General features: G+C 40.6%; 1 protein-coding gene and 2 pseudogenes across 2 annotated transcripts; all 3 read left to right on the top strand.

The window, feature by feature from the left end:
- Positions 1-1341: 1341 nt before the first annotated feature.
- LOC113014543 (general transcription factor II-I repeat domain-containing protein 2 pseudogene) lies at positions 1342-7316 on the top strand (annotated as a pseudogene). The gene is made up of 3 exons (XR_013903730.1): positions 1342-2988; positions 3223-3466; positions 3586-7316. The product of XR_013903730.1 is annotated as a general transcription factor II-I repeat domain-containing protein 2 pseudogene (transcript).
- Positions 7317-13477: 6161 nt separating this feature from the next.
- On the top strand, positions 13478-15174 carry LOC145422468 (tripartite motif-containing protein 16-like; annotated as a pseudogene).
- A 1634-nt stretch (positions 15175-16808) lies between these two features.
- On the top strand, positions 16809-18934 carry LOC113014535 (Fc receptor-like protein 4). Its single transcript, XM_080293896.1, has 5 exons — positions 16809-17071; positions 17276-17311; positions 17467-17727; positions 17807-18052; positions 18128-18934. The coding sequence occupies exons 1-5, from the start codon at positions 17041-17043 to the stop codon at positions 18364-18366; spliced, it is 813 nt and encodes a 270-aa protein (XP_080150022.1). The 5' UTR covers positions 16809-17040; the 3' UTR covers positions 18367-18934.
- The last annotated feature ends 3368 nt before the right edge of the window (positions 18935-22302 follow it).

Below are 22302 nucleotides of genomic sequence, written 5' to 3'. Positions count from 1 at the left end.
TGAGCATTTCTTCATCACTCAGCCCCTTTCATTCACTATGTGTTTTCACATCACTTTTGCAAGTGCTTGCTGATAGGGGCTTCATCTAATTGTTGGGGTTTTCTCTTTAATATTGTCAGGTCCTTAAGGTACAGTATTCAATATAATTATGAGGGTACATGGGGTTCACGCTGATTGTGTGCTGCTGTTTGTTATTATATCTATATGCATAAGTATGTAGATGTGTTTATGACATAGATACAACAACTCGAGTTGCTTTTCTGCTTTTTAGAAAATGTTCTTTAACGTTATGTTTACGCCAGGCTTTCACTGCTTTATACAAACCCCCACAGTGACGTATACTGATTCCAACACAATATTTTTGTCAAAGTAACAAGATACCACACATATAACACAAATATGATAATGTGCAAATACACTGTGTACTCAAATGGATCATATGATATTCAAATAATGGATAAACTGACTATAGAAAGCTTTTCAAGCTTTTCCCCTTCCTCCTCTTTCATCCTGATCCAACTGTTCAGCATCACTGCAGACACCACACCAAACCATCAGTTAGTCTCTTGATCCACTCTCCGCTCACTAATGAACAAGACCCTGAGATACTCTCAAACCCACTCTACTCCAGAGTTCCCTTTTAAATCTGTAATATGAATATCCTTGTAGTTTTCCTCTGTTCAGATTATTCTAAAAGAAGCATCTCAGAGCTGATTTACATTTTAAGGGCTCAAGTGATGACAATAGCCAACCAAGTGAAGGATGCTTGGCCGCAGAGTAAAATCCAAAAATTAAAATAGTTATCTTTAAGCTAGCAGCTGTTACACACAAAAGCTGGTAGCGTAAGAAATACAGTAATCCAGACCAGGAACAGGCAAAAGGCAAAGAAGGAAGAAACAGAAGAAGACCCTTTATGAAGATAACAAAAACGACTGAAAAAAGAACAAAAACAAAAAAGCGTGGAGTGACGTAAAAACTGAGGTTGAAACCTAAGTTACAAATGAAAATCCTACAATTTTCTAACTAAATATCTCATGTTTAATACCAGTAATAACTAAAGCCTTTCATCTGTTAATGATAACCATTTTTTGCTATGTGTTTTTCATTTGCATTACGATGTAAATACTTAGTGGAAACATGATTTCTGAAGTCATGCAGGATTCTTGTTGTTCTATCAAATTAAATAAACAATGAAAATTCATATTCAATTCAACATGCGCTGAATGCGATGTTGCCTTCTACAAACTCTGTGTCTGTGAATTTCCTAAAGTTGCTCGTAATACTATCCTCGAATGCTAACATTAACATGTAATGTGTGTTTTTGCTATGGGAACAAACTCCAATCGAAACAGAGTTTGATGGGTTTTGACTTATTTCATGGTGATGTTTCATTGTAGTTCTTTCTACCATAGTTTTACTGGAGAAACCTTCAGGTATTGATGATTGCAGAATTGAAAGTGACCCTGTTTCAGATGAATAGATTTAAGAGATTTCTTGCATATATTTTCCAAAGGTAAAAGTTTAGATTCATTTTCCATTTAGACTGTATTTATTACCAACAAATGGATTACTGGAATAATAATCCACTGTTTTTGTTGGTGGGGGGTTAACCCATTTTTCTGGTAACACCTAAATAAACTTTAGTCTCCGTGGAGCCTTTGTAGGTACAATAAGCTCTGCCTGGATGTGCTGGTTGTAGGGCCAAGGACAGCCCAGCTGTTTCTTGATAGTGCAGAGATATTTGTTTCTTATCTGGAAAGTTGACGTAGGACAGAGTTTATGAAATATCTGAGAGTATGAGAGTAGGCCTGTCGCAGTCTGTCTGATCACATGTTCTGTTTCTTTCTGTATTTTTTCTAAAATCAACATTTTTTTGTACTTTTTTCACTTTTTGCTTTTCACTGCTTTAAATTAGAAACAGTGATTTCAGATGTGTCATTGTTATTGATTTTTTTTTCTTCACACAGTTCATTGTTCCTCTGTGGTGCTGACCCACACAGTGCTGAATCAGTAGCGAGCACTTCACATCGGGTAGCTCCACTGTGGACTCCACCTCTTCTCTCCTCTGGGGTGTGGACCGCCTGAAGGATGCAAATAAAGAGAGAGAGACAGAGAGAGCAGCAGTTTGTCTCATACAGAGACACCAACAGATGAATCTGCCCATCTGCTACCTCCTCCTTCCTCCTCATCCTCCATCAGAGCTGCAGAAGGTAAGAGAAGCTGGACACGCTGCACACCTCTACTCTCATTTTAGCTTTTGGACCAAACAGCAGCACCGCTCAGTGGATACATCCACAATTCAGAGCTCTGAGAGACAAAGGAAGACTAATAAACACATAACACGAAGGATGATAAATAATTATAAATAGGCTGATTTCCACATGGGGATCTGTAGCACTGTATTTCAGTTATGATATTCATTAGTGTGCGTATTTTAAAAAAAGGACATATTTCTACTTGTCTTTATTCTCTGAGGGTGAAGGTTTCAAACCTTGGTGTTGGATTATAAAAATAAACTTCTAGTTTGGAGATTAAATCTGTCAAATGTCTATGTGAAGAATCAGATTTGACAGATGAGTACAGGAGCAGCAAGATGTTCGAACAACAACTTAAATCCATTTCTGTTTGTTTAACAGCCTCAGTATTAACACACAAACTCTGTGTCTGTGTCCCAGCAATCGTCAGTATCAAAGATTCTTTGACATCAGTGGATGCAGATATGATGGTTGGTGAATCTCAGGCTTCAAAACTTGACCCATGTGTTCTGTATTTCAATGTTACCATGATGTTTCTGTCAGTTGTTATTAAACTAGTCAGCGATCTTTGAGTTTTTAAACTAAACTAAACCCTCATTTCAGGTGGTTTTCATGAATACGGTGCAGTGCTGAGCTCAGATCTGGAAACCTGCTCTAGTCTCACCTGTTCTGACACTGCTGCACTGCAGATTTCTGGCTGTGGCCCTCTGGACCGTTGTGAAGGCAACGGCATGTAAATATATCTGTATTTGTATTTCAAAGAAACGTCTGTGATCACTTTCTTACTGGTCCCCACAGAGGGATACTCCTGCCTGAGTCTGTGTTTGTGATTTGGTGCTATATAAAGAAAATTTAATTGTATTCAATTAATGAATATGTATAAAATGTCTCTTCCCCACTGGTTTGGCGTTCAGCAGCACCTCGTGATATTTTTTTCATTCTTGTTTGTTTCCTTTCTTTCTACCAGCTGCATGTTGTACTCCACATGCACTGTGACTGACCCCACTGTCATTGACTTCCATGGCCAGGTTAACTCTGTTGAGGATCGGTGTTCATACTCTCTGGTCTTGACTCCATCAGTACCAGACTTCCATGTTCTGGGGAACTTCCGGGAACGTCGACGTAAAGACGTGACCTTTTTGGACAGTGTGACACTGGTTCTGGACAGGCCCAGCATTAAAATTCATCTGGAACAAGGTGGGACAGTTCGGGTAAGCTACCTCCACCCACAGTTTAGTCAGTGCAGTCTAATGATAGTTGCTGCGAAATCAACCGGTTTTGTGTTTCAGATGTTTCACTTACTATTTTCTACACTTTGCTTGTTATCCAGCTGGACAACTCAATCCTGACCCTCAATAGTTTGCCTCAGCTGGTTCACAATGTGGAGCTCTCTAAAGACCGAACTGGAGTCACTGCCAAGGTGTCGCTCTCATACTCTACCATCTCTGTCTTCTTTGACGGCTACACTGCACAGATCCACTTAGAACATAGGTGTCAAACTCTGGCCCGTGGGCCAAATTTGGCCCGCAGCCTAATTACATTTGGCCCGCGAGGCCATACCAAATTACTATTAGAGCTGGCCTGCCGGTCTTATACAGTGCATGTACTGCTAATACTACAAATCCCAGAATGCTCTGTTGGCGTTTTGGCGCGTCAGTCAGGACAGGACCCATTAACGCCCTCTCCTCTGTTGACTGTAGTCATAGCAACCGCGCGAATACTGCCGCGCTACCTCTCCCAAAATGGCGAAAAGAAAGAACGAAAACAGGAGCTTTCTGGACAGGTGGGAGACAGAATATCTGTTTACCTATGTAAAAGACAGACCTGTTTGTCTTGTATGTGGAGCTCATGTGGCTTTAACCAAGGAGTACAACATTAGACCACACTATGAAACGAAACACCAAGAGAAGTACAAGGACCTGGACATGACTCAAAGGCGCCGGAAAGCAGAAGAGATGAAAAGAAGTTTTGTTTCACAACAGACTATGTTCAAAAAAGCCATATCACAAAGTGAGGCTGCTGTAAAGGCTAGTTTTGTTGTGGCAGCAGAGATCGCAAAATCAGCCCGGCCCTTCAGTGAGGGAGAGTTTGTGAAAAGTTGTATGATGAAAGTTTGCGACGTTGTGTGCCCAGAGAGAAGGCAAGCATTTTCAAATGTTAGCCTGAACAGAAACACAGTAGCTGATCGCACACGTGAACTTGCCAACAATCTAAATAACCAGCTGATGGAGAAGGGAAACAGTTTCGTTGCATTCTCCCTCACTGTGGATGAGAGCAGCGACGCCTCTGATACTGCCCAGCTTTCAGTCTTCATCCGTGGTGTGGACTCAACTCTCTGTGTTACGGAAGAACTTTTAGGATTAAAATCAATGCGTGGAACAACCACAGGGAAGGAAATATTTGAAGAGGTTTCCAAATGTCTAACTGAAATGAAGTTGCCATGGGAAAAACTTGTGGGGTTAACGACAGATGGTGCACCAGCGATGTGTGGTCAAAGGAGCGGACTGGTGGGCAGGGTACGGGAGAAGATGCGAGCGGAGAACTGTGCAGGTGAGCTGACTGTTTATCACTGCATCATACATCAAGAATCACTTTGTGGCAAAGCCCTAAAGATGGAACATGTTATGACCGCAGTAACACGAGTAGTTAACTTTATAAGAGCCAAAGGTCTGAATCACCGCCAATTCAAATCTTTTCTTGAGGAGTGTGGTTCGGAATACGGAGACGTGCCGTATCACACGGAGGTGAGGTGGTTAAGCCGAGGGAAAGTACTGAACAGATGTTTCGAGCTACGCGAGGAAATATTTCAGTTTCTGGAAAGCAAAGGGCAAGACACAGCTGAGCTCAGGGAGCAAGAGTTTCTGTGTGAGCTGGCCTTTATGTGTGATATCACGAGCCATCTCGATGCGCTGAACCTGCAGCTTCAGGGACGGGGGCGTATCATCACAGATATGTACGCTGCAGTGAGGGCTTTTAAAATGAAATTGTGCCTGTGGCAGAATCAGATGCTACAAGGAAACCTGGGCCATTTTCCCTGCTGCCAAACGATGAACATGCAAATCTCTACTGCTGTGTTCCCATGCGTACAGTTTGCTGAAAAACTCTGTGTACTCAGTACTGAGTTTACCTGGTGGTTTGCCGACTTTGACGCCCAGAAATGTCGATTTGAACTGCTCAGTAATCCTTTTGCAGTTGACGTGGTAAAAGCACCAACAAACCTCCAAATGGAGCTGATTGAACTCCAGTGTAGTGACACGCTGAAATCAAAGTATGATGCTGTGGGCGCTTCACAATTTCCACATTTCATCCCTGACACAATGCCTGGGCTCCGCACCCACGCTGCTCAGATGCTCTCCATGTTCGGCAGCACTTACCTATGTGAGCAACTATTCTCCTCAATGAAGATGGCCAAAACATCTCACAGGAGACGTCTGACCGATGAACACCTTCACTCGATCCTGAGGATTTCCTCAGCTCAGAGCCTGAGCCCAGACATTGAGGAACTAGCATCCAAGAAGAGATGCCAGGTATCTGGCTTGGACGCATCAGAGTAGATCAGTGTGTAGCAAACTGAGCTATAATTACCATTTTCTTTGTGCAATTTGTCTTGCTACTCCCAGACATGGGCTTGAATGGTTTCACGTTTAATGATATTTTTATTAGTTAAGTGGTTTATTATTGTTATTTTATTTTTACATTTATTATTAGCCTGGGGAAAAAGTTTACTGCTAAAATTTAAATCAGAAGGCTGCAAATACAATTTTTATTTAAGAAATGCATTCCAGTGATATGTTATTTAATTGGAATTTTAATTTTGCATGTGTGCAATATTAAGTTATATATGTTTATATAAGTTATATATCGTTCAGTATTAAGCGTTGCTTATTCCATATTCAGTTTTTCAGCAAAACTTATTTGAGTCTGTAAGAAAAAGTTCCTTGTTATATCTGGAGGAAGATTTTTTTCAATAAATATTAATGTTAGCCCGCGACTTTGTTCCAGTTTTGAATTTTGGCCCACTTTATATTTGAGTTTGACACCCCTGTTTTATAGTCGGTGGCAGTGTCCCAATTCAGGGTCTACACGCTTGAAGTACGCATTTTAAGTGCGGTTACGTCACCGCCACGCGACGACGGCTGTCCCAATTCGAAGTGTACTTCCAATGCATACTCCAAATGCGCCGTCGATTTCCCCAAATATCAAGCGTGGTCCGGTGCACGCTTCGTGGTCCCATATATCCCACAATTCATAGCGCGCCGGTGGGTGTGGATAATTTTGCCGCAAAATACGGCAGAAGGGAGCGGCCGAAGAGGTTTTTTTTTTTCAAACTTTATTGAACTTATAAAGCGAACAGTCAGTCATTCCAGTTCAGTTTGTACAGTAGACATACAAGGCAAACAAGAGTAACAATATACAGTACAATGAAATAAGAAGGATAAATAAATAAAGGATAGAAAAGAAAAAAAGGGGGGAATGTGACAGACTTCATAACAACTTTGTACTTGAAAGTTGTGACAGCTCATTCGTTAAACATTTCTGAATGAATTTCAATCAATGATAAACCTTTTTTATTGGAAGTTAATTTAAGAGAGTTTAAGTAATATTCAATTTCAATCAAAAACAAATTAAATGATGGGGTTGAGTTTTGAAATTTACATTTATGTATGTGAATTTCCCTAATAAGATGGAGCGGCCGAAGAGTGAACTGTCAAAAGTACTGAATATGACGCCACTTATTTATGTGCGAATGTTTAATAATTAAAGTCAGTCATATATCCACAAACACAACAAGCTGAAAGTCAGTGATATATATATATATATATATATCATAATAATCTGACAGTACTTTAATACTGGCCATATTATATTTACATTGCCACAGTGAGATGACTTTAGTCTCATGAACAACATTAACTAATTGTTATTTACTAACTAATCTTAAATGACTGTTCAGCACAGAAATGAAGCCCAACAATCATGTTTTACAGTCCCGTGGTCTCAGCCTCAGATACTCAACTAATCAAAGTGATGTCATGACAAAAATGAATGACCAACAAAACATTTTTCTCCTTCATTTCTGTCAAACAATGCTGTATGTAACGTGTCTCGCGGTTAGTATCATGGTTGCTAGGCAACCTGAACAGCGCAACGAAGCGTATACCGTCCCATTTCACAAGCCTCTCACTTCCGCACTTCTCGTACTTATAGTACGCACCGTACGTAGTACGCGTAGTGTGCGTACTTCAAGCGTGTAGACCCTGAATTGGGACGCAGCCATTGGGTGGTACACACCGTAAAAAGTTTGAGAAACACTGATAAGTGTATGTGTGCTTTTTAAAAACATTTAAAGCTGCAGTACAGAATCTTTGAAACAAGCTTAAAACATTTTTAGAAACAGAGCATCTGCTTCTCTTTACAGCTCCTCACTCCACCAGGGCTGTTTGGCACTTTCTGATAGTGTGAAAATGTGATGTACGTACTGCGGCAGTCATACAGATAACTGAACGGTCCAAAAGTTGGCCTACCTATTACTGGCTGTTTTAGTAGAGTTCTGGCTGAACCACATAAAAATATATCATTAATTTTAATTTTAATCTCCCCAATCAATGATAATGTCATGTTGGAATGTTGTTAAAGAGGGTCAACAATGTTTCAACCCAGTTTGTTTTGCAGATTCTGTATAGCAGCTTTAATATAGGGAGAACACAACTTCCAGATTGTGTGAGTAAAATCAGTTTTTTTTCTTTGTCAGTTTAACAGTTTCTGTTGTGCCCGTCACTGTTCCCTGTCTGTTTTCTTACCTGGTTCTTCCTGACCTTGTACTTTCTCTCCTCTCTTTCCTCTCTCCCTCTTTGGACTGACAATCATACACAAATAGATTGTATTCAATTAGATGAAAAATTACATTAATATGAAGAAAATTCTATTAAGATCGCTAACAAAAGTCCCCTCTCAGTGTACTTTCAACCAAAAGGCAAATAACCAAACCGTATGTATATCTAATTAAAAATATAAATATTGAAACACTGATCCAACATTACTCTTGTTTGACGGATCATTTGATTTTACACTTTTACCTGAATGTGGCTCCTTTTTTGAAAAAAACTTCCTTATATCCATTATGAACCTGGCTGTCTCTCTGTACACACACACACACACACACACACACACACACACACACAACAGGAGTGACAAGGTTAATGGGCATTCAGTCAGTTAGCTAGTTAGTATCCATTTCAAACAGGACAGTGGTAACAACAGTAGGCTGCCAACAATTTAAAGTTTTAGATTTTAAATAGGCTGTATACATTTAAATGGGAGCAACAGGACGGTCATATGTCGCTGATTTTACTACAGAGCAGGACGGATTGTAGGGTAGCAAACATCGTCAGAAAACACGTTTTCAACACTGCAGGTTACCTGGTGTAATGCTTTTGAGCTAAAAAGAAACATGGTCTGTCTCCTACCTAACTATATAAAGAGTAACTGAAGGGTAAATGCAGCTAATATGTCCTGTTTTAAGCCAGGCACTTACACCTCTTCTCCGCTGCGTCTCAGCCACCATCGCTCTGGCAGCAAGAGCGCTAGAGCAGGGGAGAGGCGAGCTGGAACAAACCATTTTGGGAGGGGGGGTTATCTATACTTTGGTTGTTAAAATGGTGTCTCAAACAAATACAGTACTGTATGCTTTTTATATTTTTAGTAGTGTGTCACACAAACAGCAAATATTGTCAAAAAAAAGTAAGAAATCTTTGGGGGTGCTTTGATTCATTTGGGGGGTGCTTCAAAAACAAGTAAAAACTTCATTCATAGACTGATTGACCGTTAAAGAACACCTCCAAATATCAGACTCAGAATTATGAATTTCTAATCCATGGAGGATTTATATTTGTTTGTTTTCTTGGGTTTTTTTTTTGCCTGTCCCGTTTGGCTCTTTTGCCATCAGAATTATTGTCTAAAGGCAAAGAAAGATGCCCAATGGATTTACTTTACCAAATGGACCATCCCAACCTTGCCGTAATGGTCCATTTCACCTTTTATTGTTTATTTTATTTTTTATTTTCACTTGCTAAATACGGGACAGACTTGACTGGGGAAAAGAAAAGGGAGAAAGAAAGAGGGGGAAAAAACAAAAACCAACAAAATAAGCAGACAAAAATACAAATATCAATAACCTGGATCACCTGTTGAGAAAGAAAAAAGAAAACAAGCATTTAACAAGGGATAAACAACATCACAATGATATATGGGAATATGACAGTAAATACTAAATGTTAAACATTATTGTGCAGCACATAAGATCAACAGAACACAGTGTGCTTTGAGGTAGGAGCCAAAAAGGGTGTAGTTTGTGTGTGTGATCACCCGTGTGTCCACCTGTGAGCATGGACGTGCTTGTTTTTTTAAAAGGTTCCTTCATGTAATGATCTGCTAGAGGGTGTGGGGGGGCCACAGCCCCGTCCTCCAGGGCATGAAGCAGGTGTGGAGGAGATCAAAACTCCAGACATCCAGAGGCCCCCAGAACACAAGAGACCAAGGAAGACCAACAGAGGGGCAGCTGCGCCACTGTCCCAGTAAGAGCTGAGGAGAGTCCCAGATGAGGGCTCACTCAGCAGCCGCGGAGCAGAAGCCAGGGGGGGTTGCAATGACGCGCCCGTGAGCTCTGCTGGCAGCCAGCCGTGCCTGAGTGACCGAGCCCCAGGCCGAGAGGCCGGGGGCACCCCACCTCCGAAGTGGCCCGAGCGAGCCCCAGGCTCCAGGCCCCGATAAGCGGCCGCCAAGGAGTGAGCCGGTGTGTACCTGGACGCTCACCCCCGGAAACAAAGAACCACCAACGCACCGATGTCTGAGGGAGTCCGCCACTGGCAGGGGAAGTGGTGGGGTGAGATAGGCCTCCAAACCTTGGAGGGCCTGAGATGTCCCCAGAGAGGTGGCGTCTGATACCCAACCTGACATATAGACACAGACATACAGGCACACACAGATACAAACATCCATTCCCACCCTCATGCTCTCATATGCACTTACTCCACACTCAACCAACGTGGAGACAGACATAAAGAGACGCTGTACACACGATCACACTCCCCAAGCGTACTCTAAGCCCCGGGTCTAGGTACCCTTGCCCCTGGAGGGGGAAACTCCACCTAGACCCAGGTAGTGTTACCCTTTTTTATATTTATATAAGATTTATATTTGTAAAACTTTCTCAGAGCTGCAGAAACTGATTAATATATGAGGGACTTCCTGATTTAAAGTTTGTAGGTCAGGCAAATGAGTTCCACCAGAGGGCGCTTTAATACAAACAGATGTCGCTCTGAAACCTTTGAATTCAGGTTTCTTGGGAAAGAGTTTATACATATACACCAACCAGGCATAAGATTTATAATGTATATAATATATAATATTATATATAATAATGTCCATATATAATTTTTTTATATATGGACAAAATAAACTATTTAAACTTACAGCATGATAAGAAGTAGTGTCATGACATCAAGCAAACAAGGGCATGAGACAATCTGCATGTTCATATAGTTCAAAAACTTCCCTCCTCTGGTTTCAGCAAAGGGTGGAGATGATACAGAATGGGGTGGGTGTGGTGGGGTGGGGGATTATTGTTCAAATCATTCTGTCAAAGGGTGGAGATGATTCAGATAACTGTTGTGAAGGCATGTCATTGGCAGAACTTGGTCACAAATATGGACACAAAGCTGATCTTATTTTCATTTGATGCCAACAAATCAAACATTCCTGCTCAATGTATCCTGTCATATGTTAGCTTCATAAAGTGAAAGCAGCAGAAGGAAATATAACGCATTAGTAAAACATTAGTGTCTGCTGTTCAAAGAAAACTTCTTTTTACAGCGAAAAAACCCCCCTAAACTTCTCCACAAGCACTGAGTAGGACACACTTCCACGGGAATGTGAAATTCACAGAGAAACTGCCGGATCCTTCCACTGACATGACGGCCTCGACACACCTGCACCAGGGCAAACCTCCAGCTGCCCCACTCCTGCTAAACAGGTGAAAATAGAGCAACAGGACCGCTGAGTCTTTGATTTTATTTATTTTCTGCCGTGTTTGCATCTATTTGAAAGAGTGAGTGTAAACACAAAAAATATTTCATTTTATGTGCTGGAATGTGCAGAAAATAGGTTTAAATGTTGAACAAATTTCTTCCACTCAGAGAATGTTGCATATAATTTAATTTTTGCTTGATGCTTAAAGTTAAAAGATTAAAACTGATAAAACAAGTTTTTAAAATAGACTTTTCCATTTGATTACATTTTATATGATGGATTATGCAGAAAAAGTAGAATTGGGATTGGAGCGACTGAAGATCTATCACTTCATTACCTATTCACGGTGTAAATCACATTTTTAAAACTAAGTAACTAATTACTTACATTACATTCAGTTAAAACAAACTTTATGTTGTTGGTTGTAAAGAGATGAATGGATATTTTATTTTATTCTTTATTTTATTTGTATTCTAGTTTTTTAGTTTTAGATTTCAAGATTTGGTGAATGGCCTACCCTTCTTAGTTTTGTTATTACTGCAAATTGTTATATTTGCTATAGAACAGTGGTAGGGAACTCCAGGCCTCGAGAGCCGGTGTCCTGCAGGTTTTAGATGCGTCCTTGATCCAACACAGCTGATTTAAATGGCTAAACTAGCTCCTCAACATGTCATGAAGTTCTCCAGAGGCCTGGTAATGAACTAACACACCACCCACCCCTTTCCTTTCTTTGTTGCCACCTGTTGTGAAAATTTAACAATAACCTGCCACACACCCAGTGATCTTGATTTGAAGTGGGTTTAATAAACACATTGCAATGTGGAGAGAACATCCCAGTGAAACACCAGGACCATCTCTGAATTGTTGCCCTTACATCTTATATGCAGACACAGACACTCTCCAACAAAGAACATTACACAACAGATCAATTATTATAGACCATTAACTGTTCAGTCTAAGAAAAGCTCCAACCAACCATCACCTCGTCTGCAACAGGATGTCCAGAGCCCTCAGGAGGAAAATGCTGTGAAGGTGCAATAAATCGTGGGCCCCACTAGTGATCACATTCAACATGCATACAAACTGGTGACAGGAGTGCTCTTACTATGCTAAAGTGATATGGTTAAAATATGTGGTTAGTACATGAGAAAAGAAATCTGCCACCACACACCATTGGCCCTGTCTAGAACCGGCCCTGGTGGCAATTACAATTTATGTCTAAAAAGGTATAGCTTCATGCCTCGGAGGGAACACTTCACTCCAGGTACACGACACCCAGCTGAAAACACTTCACACAAGTTGAGTTTCCAAGATTCACAGAATTTTCAGAAAAGCACTATTTTGTGATATATATTGTTATCAGGGTGAGAAATGTCTTATTTCGGGATATGCGATTTTGGTCATATCGTACAGCTCTAGTCACTGGAGACCTTAATATTTACTGGTTCTTATTTAGTCACGTCCCCGAATCAAGATGATTGTAGAAGTTGTGATCAACTCAACCATAATAACAGAAAAATACTTTTAAAAAAGCAGTCAAGGTTTCTTTGTATTATTCCTGTCATCACATTTTTGTGGAGCTGAATATGTTTGAAAACCCGTTAATTTGTTTACTCCATCATGTACCAACTACTACACCTGCTGCACCCTCTCACCCTTGATGGTGTTTACGGGAGAGAAACAGTTGAAATGAACAGCATCGTTCTCAAACCGCTCCTCTTCCAGGAATGAAGCACAGGCTGATAACCCTCCCTCTTCTTCCTCCTCGTAAACATAGCACCTCTCTGCCCACATGTTTGCTCATTTCCACACCATCACTTCACAACAACTAAGCTGTAGTGCCTCTTCACTTCACTGTGCAATACCTTTTGTGCAATACTCTTGTTAATAGTCAACGGTGCAATAGACTCCATACTTGAAAATTGCAATTCACTTGTATTTTTATTTTTATTCCTATTTATTCTATTTATCCCCTTCGTATATTTTATTTATATATGTCTTTGTATTTATATGTGTGTGTATATATATATAATATTCTGTAACTCTGTAACTTCTGTCGGTTCTGTGCTTTTGGAAACCGAATTTCCCAGAGGAACCCACCCGAGGGATTAATAAAGTTTTATCTTATCTTATCTCAAGTTGAAGTTGGGTGTAGCCAACATGTGGTGACATGTTAGAGCTCAGACTCGAGTCACTGCAGGAACACGTTGTTCAGATCAGACCTCAAACTAGTTTATAAGGAAGAGAAACTCACGAAAGCGCTTAAACTGAGAGGTGAAATGGCACAGAAAGGAGATCAGCTGGACCGAGAAACCTTCTCTTGTTACATGTGTTTGGATCTACTGAATGATCCAGTGACTACAGCCTGTGGACACAGCTACTGCATGAACTGTATTAAAAGTTTCTGGGATGAAGAGGACAGGAAGGGAATCCACAGCTGCTCTCAGTGCAGGAAGACTTTCACACCGAGGCCTGTCCTGGAGAAAAACGTCATGTTTGCAACTTTAGTGGAGCAGCTGAAGCACACTGGACTCCAAGCTGCTGCAGGTGAGCAATGCTATGCTGGACCTGAAGATGTGGCCTGTGATGTCTGCACTGGGAGGAAGCTGAAAGCTGTCAAATCCTGTTTGGTCTGCCAGGACTCCTATTGTGAGAAACACGTCCAGCGTCACTACAATACAAATCGATTACAGAAACACAGGTTGGTTTCGCCTTCCAGGAAGCTCCAAGAAGTGTCATCATCTAATTGTGAGATCTGCTCTCGTCATGATGAGGGGATGAAGATTTTCTGTCGTACTGATCAGCAGAGTACTGATCCGTCTCCTCCAGAAAAGAAGCTCTGATGTGAAGCAGCAGGTCAGATCCCAGCAGGAAACTGAAGTGAGTCGAGTCAAAGAGCTTCAGGAGAAGCTGGAGCAGGAGATCGCTGAGCTGAAGAGGAAAGACGGCGAGCTGGAGCAGCTCTCACACACAGAGGATCACAACCAGTTTCTACACAACTACCCCTCACTGTCAGCACTCAGTGAGTCTACACACTCATCCAGCATCAATATTCGTCCTCTGAGGTACTTTGAGGATGTGACAGCAGCTGTGTCAGAGACCAGAGATAAACTACAGGACACTCTGAGAGAGGAATGGACGAACATCTCATTGACAGTCACTGAAGTGGATGTTTTACTGTCACCAACGGAGCCAAAGACCAGAGCTGGATTCTTAAAATATTCACATGAAATCACACTGGATCCAAACACAGCTTACACTCACCTGCTCTTATCAGAGGGGAACAGGAAAGCAATGCTAATAAAACGATACAGGCCTTACCCTCATCATCCAGACAGATTCACTTCATGCAGGCAGGTCCTGAGCAGGGAGACCCTGACTGGACGTTGTTACTGGGAGGTGGAGTGGAGAGGAAGAGGAGTTTGTGTAGCAGTCGCATACAAGACTATCGGAAGAGCTGTGTGCCCCACTGAATGTGGTTTTGGATACAATGACAAATCTTGGGCTTTATTCTGTGACACAACCGGCTACACTTACTTGAACAACAAAATCCAAACTGTCCTCTCAGGTCCTCGTTCCTCCAGAGTTGGAGTGTACCTGGATCACAGAGCAGGTATTCTGTCTTTCTACAGCGTCTCTGAAACCATGACTCTCCTGCACAGAGTCCAGGCCACATTCACTCAGCCGCTCCACGCTGGACTGTGCCTTTTGGGTTTTGAAGTCAGTGCTGAGTTCAGTAAAGTCAAACACACATAGAGGGCATGTTCTTGAGTATCAGTGTACTTTTGTTATGATCTAAAGCAGTTTCTACATCTTCATTTAAATTTTTTATTTCATACATGGTACAGCATTAATTCATTTCCTACACTAAAAACCTTGCATTCAGTTAATGTGGCACTAATCCATGCATGAAAAGGAGCAGGGAGAGAAGCTCATGAATTCATTAAATGCAAACACAAATACAAACTGTAGCTGGGTCGCTCTTTAGCTGTGACTCTGCAACATTTCTAATGCCATATTCCCACATTTTTAGTACCTAAAATATTTAAAGGCAGTAGATCAGAACCAGTGAGTGATGCATATTTTAAAGGAAAAAGATAATTACACTGTAAGTAATTTTTTTAAGTACTGGGTACCCTGAGGGTAGGATAAACATGTTGTCTAGTATGTTAGGATAATCTGCAATGAAGCCCACACTTCTAATACATCTGTGCAACTTAATAACTGCCTTTGCAACATTTTCTCAACCTCTAAATACCACAAAGTTACTTATTACTTTACAATAAATCTTGAATTATATAATATTTGCTACCCAGTTCTAAGTATTTTTAGGTACTGAAACTTGTGTTCTGAAGATTACCTGATATGTGTTGGTAAATTACTCCATAAATCAAAGGCTGTATTATAAAGAGATATTGAAAAAAAAAACATAAAAAGTGGAACAAAATGATTTGATATGACAGAGAAAGGAGAAAAGTGCTTTAATAATAGTGCAGTAATGTTAAAGTGACAAAACTGGTACTTTACAATTGACAGATCTTGTATATACTCTACTCTTCATGTTCAACACATATTACACAGTTAGATAGTTTGATAAGAGATACTATTATATACTTGTGGTTACTGTTGCATTGGGTTTTCATGTGATTAGTCGGTTTAATGAGTAGAGGACAATTTTTTTTGTGATTGTCTCAGTAATTTGTTAAGAAACCTCAACATTTCACAAGTTTCTTCTCTTTAATATATGATGATAAAGTGATGTTTTTGAACTGCTAACATTATTCAATTACTATTTTCTCTAATAGTTAAATAAGTTTGTTTTTGATTCTTGTCATTTGATAGTATTACATGCTACTCATTGATGATTGATGTCACATATACACTGATGTATAATGTAATAGCATTTTCTTTATATTGTAGAAGAATATGTAGAGAGAAGTTTATTTAAAGTGGGTTTGGGAAGCTTAGAATCACCACGCTCCAATAATCTAAAGTTCAGTTTCAGTTCACCTGCTTGATGTTTATGAAAGTTTAATGTCCTTTAACATTTTTGATCAGTTTGTGTTCAGTCTGTTCACTCGCCTGCTGGAAATGTCTGCTAAACTACAATTAAACAAAAAAAAACAACCCATGTGATTCTCTGGTTGCACTCTCTGTCACAAATTACTCTAATGTTCATTAAAGCAGCATGAAACCAGCTGAACAGATTAAATGCTGTGCATGGAGACAGATTCACTTTACTATTAGCCTTACAGATTGTAATCAACAAAGCCGCGGAGCCTCAAAGGAGATACATAACCTGTTAGCGTAGTTTGCTGTTTCCTCTGTCCATCTGCAGATCAGCATGCTCCGTTTTGTTGGCTTCCTTTTTTGCTATTCCGAGATGGATGTTGTGCAAGCTGCTGGGTGAGTATGAAGGAATTCACCCTGCATCTTATAAGGAGGAAGTTTGGTTTCAACACTTCATGTTAGCATAATTTCCCCTCTGCTGTGGTTTTTAAGACCTTTAATGAGATCATAGTTTTCACTTCCTCCATCTGTGTTAGTTTGTGTGAAAACCTCATTTCAAGCTCATTTCGCTCCTTGAGGTTATAATAGTGTTTTTTGCTGTTCGCTCCCAGACTGTTGCCAGAACCTTTGAATCCATCCTGATATTTCTGTAGATAATAATCCCATTCGCTGCTCTATTGGTGTAGAGACACCAGATCATTACAGTGGAAAGGGAAGGAGGAGGGTTAAACCTGACGCCAAACACAGAATGAAGCAAACTTGTCTGCAGCAGCTTTTCTGTAAGTAAAATTTGTAAATTATCAACTTGATTATTGAACGTAAGCAGTTAGTGCTTTTTCTTTGCTTTCAAGCAGGTGCAAACCACCTTGTACCCAGCAGAGGTGTTCTCGTTTTCTCATTTAAAATCTAAAAAGATTCTCATGTTTGAATTATGTGTGAATGTTTTCTCTGGTTGTGAAAGATTTTTTTAAATTTCCCCTCAGGGCTGAATTCAGTACTGTGCTGCAGACTGACTCATGGTGCGTACATCTCGTAAGCCAAACGTGTCTTAGTTTCAATAATCAACTTACCAAAAAATACCCTGTTTCAGTTTATTTGGAGTGAACAACCTAAAGCATGTCAGCGTTTATTCTACACTAAACTAAACTGCAGCATCGTGAATATTTCCTTCCAGCTCGTCTGACTGTGAGTCCCAGCAGCTCTCAGTTCTTTGAAGGAGACTTTGTGTCTCTGAGCTGTGAGGAGGACGACAGCTCTGCTGGATGGACTCTGAGGAGAAACACAAACAGAGAAACCAGGACTGAGTGCAATGAATGGGGAAGATGGTCTGGTTCATCCTGTAGCTTCAGCTACATCTTAACACTGGACAGTAGAGTTTACTGGTGTGAGTCCAGAGAGGGTCCCATCAGTAACATGGTTAACCTGACAGTCACTGGTAAGCTGAGTGTGTGGAGTTAGTGTTGATGAAGCTGTGTGTAAATGGATGAAATGCTGTAGTTTGTCTCTGTGTTGAGGTGGATCAGTGATCCTGCAGAGTCCTGTCCTCCCTGTGATGGAGGGAGATGACGTCACTCTGCTCTGTGAAACAAAGACCACTCCCTCCAACCTCCCAGCTGCTTTCTATAAAGATGGCTCCCTCATCAGGAAGCAGCCTACAGGTCACATGACCATCCAGCATGTTTCCAGGTCTGATGAAGGCCTCTACAAGTGTGACATCAGCGGTCATGGAGAGTCTCCATCCAGCTGGATCACTGTCACAGGTGAGGAGCTTCACTCTGATTTCACCTCTTATTTCATCCACATATTCACCTGAACAGGTGGGATTCTCTCTGCAGGAAAACATACAACCACACCTCCACCCACCATGTCTACAACCTGGCTCCCTGCCTTAACTCCCACCCCTGCTGCATCGCCTGACTCCTCTACCCTGCAACTAGTGATCAGACTGGCCCTCCATCTGCTGGTGTTCTTTCCATATTTCATCTCCACCCTCCTCCTGGTGTCTTTATATCGATGCAGAGCCACAGGTCTTGACTCAGCCCAACCTGCTGAGCAGGGACTGGATGATAAGTAAGATGACATTATGGTTACTGAATAAACTAGTGACTCGTTCATCCTTGTGTTTTAACCTATTTACTGTTCTACAGTCTGTCTGTATCCACCTAGTTTCATTTGAACATCCACTCTCAACAAATTAACAATAAAACAATAATCCGAGTACAGCATCAAATCAGTTAAACTTAAACTGCTTCTGATATGTTAAGCAGCAGAGAAGGTTCTTAATCCTTTTTGGCAACACCAAATGGTTTTTAGCTTTCAGTGGAGGCTACTGATACTTTTGGTTTGACTGTTTGTTTCTTTCACTAGTTTTGCATTTGATTAGGCTCATTGTCACTACTGGTGACATGAGTTGATACTTGGACCCTGCAGAGGTTGCACAGGTAGTCCTACTCCTCCAGGATGCCACATCGATGTGTGCCATTGAAGATTTATTTTCTAGCATAGTCTCAAGGGCTAATTCTTATAGCTCTTTTTTGTAACTTGAAAATAGGAAGAGTATTTGTTTTATGTGCATTACCTCATATCTCTAGACAATAAGTCATATATGGAAGCAACAAAGAACAATAAAGTGTGTATAATGATTTCTTGTTCAAGACATGCTTTGTTTTGTAGAGAATAGCAATGTTTTTTGACATTTTTGTTTTCACATGGTTTACATGAGACTTCCAGCTCAGGTTATCATCAATTATCACTTATTTTAAGGATTTACTAGTGAGAACATGCAACAGGTTTTCAGGCCTGGACAAGTTTGAAACTTTGGTTCCTCAACAATGGAAAATGGCTGAAAATAAAAAAAGGTAACATTCTAGTCAGCTCATAGTTTTATAAATTCTGCACTCAGCCTTGCAGCCTCCAATATCATTGAAATGCAGCCTGATGCATCTCATTTTGCGTTTTCTTCACTTTTTCCTGACATGCACATTCTGTGTATCTGGCTTGTAACACCACACTTGCTGTCTTCCATCTGCCTCCTTCCTTCTTTCACATAATGGTATGATCCCAGTTTGTCTTTGCATGTGATCGGCTGCATTGTGTGCCCATGAATAAAGTCCCACCCCTGCCTGCATGGATTCAGCTCCACATACAGCAGTTAGGCCGTTCATTGCATGCACACGTACACAAACACACACACACACACACACACACACACACACACACACACACACACACACACACACACACACACACACACACACACACACACACACACACACACACACACACACACATATATATATATGACATAAGAGAGAAAATAGAAATCTCACCTTTGACATTTCTTGAGGTTATTTTAATACTGATAAAAGTGAAGTGAGTGGTTGAGGTGTCAAATGGCTTGATGGTAACAACTGTTTTTAAGTCTTGTAGTCCGAGCAGACAGACTCCTGTAACGTCTGCCAGACGGTAACAAGGAGAACAGCTGATGTGCTGGGTGGCTGTGGTCCTTGATGATGCTGTGTGCTTTACGGAGGCATCGCTGGAGATAAATGTCCTGAATGGCAGGAAGCCTCATGCTTGTGATGAGCTCTGCTGCCTTCCCCACCCTCTGTAGTGATCTCAGGCTGCTGGCAGAGCAGCTTCCATACCAAACTGTAATGCAGCTTGTCAGCAAGCTCCTGTAGACACAGTTTCATTTTATTAAATTTTACATTCTGGTATTTCGTCTTAATTCTAACCCTAGAGGTTAAAAACACATTTTTAGTGACTCGTCTGGGTAAATAAATGTTTCACTGAGTCATCTGGTGGTCCAAAGGGGTATTACACATAGATGCAGCCCAGTACCTGTTCAGCCTCTGACTTATAGTCATCATCATATCATTTATATTTCAGATCTGATTGCTGGCTATATCCTTTCAGACTAATGCTATTCAAAATAGGAGTAAATGTGAAAACACACAATTAGTAAATTAAATAGAAACTTCACAACATACAGGCTTTAACAGATTCAAACACTAATGGTGTCTGTTTGCTCTAAAATTACACTAGCTACTTCTCCTTTGATTGGAGTAGATGATGGACATTGATTAAACTTCTGTCTCAACTTGTGAACACTATTTTCAGTTGTCTTCACAATGCATGATGATGCAGAAATAACATAGAATGAAACGGAATTAGAGGCCTGGATGTTTTTAGTAGCACATATCATCAGCATCAGTTTGTCAAGTCCCAGGGTCAATGCTTGTAAGTGCCCTGTGTTGTAAAGCAAGGTGGGCTGGTGGTGACTAAAATAAATAAACAGTTTTTCAAAATTGGAGACATGCTTTGTTTAAAAGAAAAATGAGAAAGTGAAGAAACAGAGCAAGGCGAGAAAAGGAGAGATAAGAAGGGATAAGGAGGAGTTGTGTCCTGTTGTTGCTGCTGCAGAAGAGACTGGACATGAGACACAACTTTAAATCAAACTCATTGTTTAGATGTTCAGAGAGTGCAGGATAATTGATCATGATGCTCAGGTATACTCGGGGCTAAAGTACGGCGTTGTCTTTTTCTTTTCTGCTCTCAAAGCTTACTCAGACCCTTGTACTGGAGTGAGTAACCATGGTTACAGAAAGCCTCTCTGTGGCTGTCTCTCTGAAACACTCATGATTCATCATAAACAACCTCAGGTCATTATGTCCATGGAAAATGAAGAATGTAACATTACTGCCATTTTTATTTATAACATTAATTACTCCATTAAACAGAAAAAATATGCACTCTACATCATTAATCTGTTTTAGAAGGTAATAGTGAAACCTTCACTTGAGTGGCCTACAGCTAGCAAGATAGTGTTGGCATCCATTTCAATCGCAATCTGAATCAGAGTATTGTATTAATCCCTAAGGAAATTGATGACTATTGAGCTCAAAGTGCTCATGAGCTACTTCATTAATATTGAATTCTGCAATCTATTCTAAATTCAGAAATTTCATATTTTTAACGTGTCCAAATATGTAATTAGTTGAGTAGATGTATAAAATAAGTTGGTAAATAATGTGTTAAATCATCTCATCAGAAATTACAGATTTGGACAGAGTTTGATTGATGCATGCTGAGAGAGGGCAAAAAGAGAGAGCATAGGAGATTAAGAGTGCAGGAGATTGATGAGGAGAGGTGAAAGAGAGGCCAGGCAGAGATGACAGTTTAAAAAGGACCATCATGACACAATAAGGAAATAGCAAGCAGCTTAGGAAAACTTTAAAATTGGATTAAATACTGACAAATACAAATAAATAAATTCTAGCAAAGTTGAAAAACTCAAATTGTTCTTGTTAGAGTTTGTATTGTTGATTGTCATTTATGCTTAGAAATATTTAACCATAGATGCTTAGAGGTGTATAATCAATTGTGTAGTGATAAGTTGTGTGATCTTTAACAGGCTACAGAGGCTTGGTGTGCATTCCACACCTACATCCTGGGAGCATGAGAGAGGTCATACCTTCTCTTATTGTTTTATGGTAGGATTAACGTAGTTACGTCTGTTCTAGTCTAAGTGCTTTTTGTGTATAAATGAACTGCTGGACTTCCTTACTGTGGATGAGGGGGGGGGGGGTCTACCCTCTTCCTGACCAAGGATGTTTGCTTGTGTGCTTTTATGACCCTTTGATCAGCAGTACCCGCCACACACACACACACACACACACACACACACACACACACACACACACACACACACACACACACACACACAGGCAAGGTACTCTTTGTGTGTATGTAGACGTCATATGTTAATGAACCTATGCATATTCATGTAACCTCAATAAAAGGACAGTGGTACGGGAGAACGGACGAGAGCAACTGGGGTCAAGCGAAGGGACGGCGCTTTGTCCGGTCTCTCCCGTGCACGAGTAACATGAAGAACTTTGCCTACTTGTGTCTTGCTTTGCAGTGTAATTATATTGTCTTCAACGTTCCAGCGGATGGGTTCAAGCTACAAACCTATCAGTTCTGTTTGTTCATTTCAGCATCATTC

The sequence above is a fragment of the Astatotilapia calliptera genome, chromosome 3 (genome assembly GCF_964374335.1).
Source record: "Astatotilapia calliptera chromosome 3, fAstCal68.1, whole genome shotgun sequence".
NCBI lineage: Eukaryota > Metazoa > Chordata > Actinopteri > Cichliformes > Cichlidae > Astatotilapia > Astatotilapia calliptera.
Note: the sequence above shows the minus strand (reverse complement) of the source record. Positions and strands in the feature narration are given on the sequence as shown.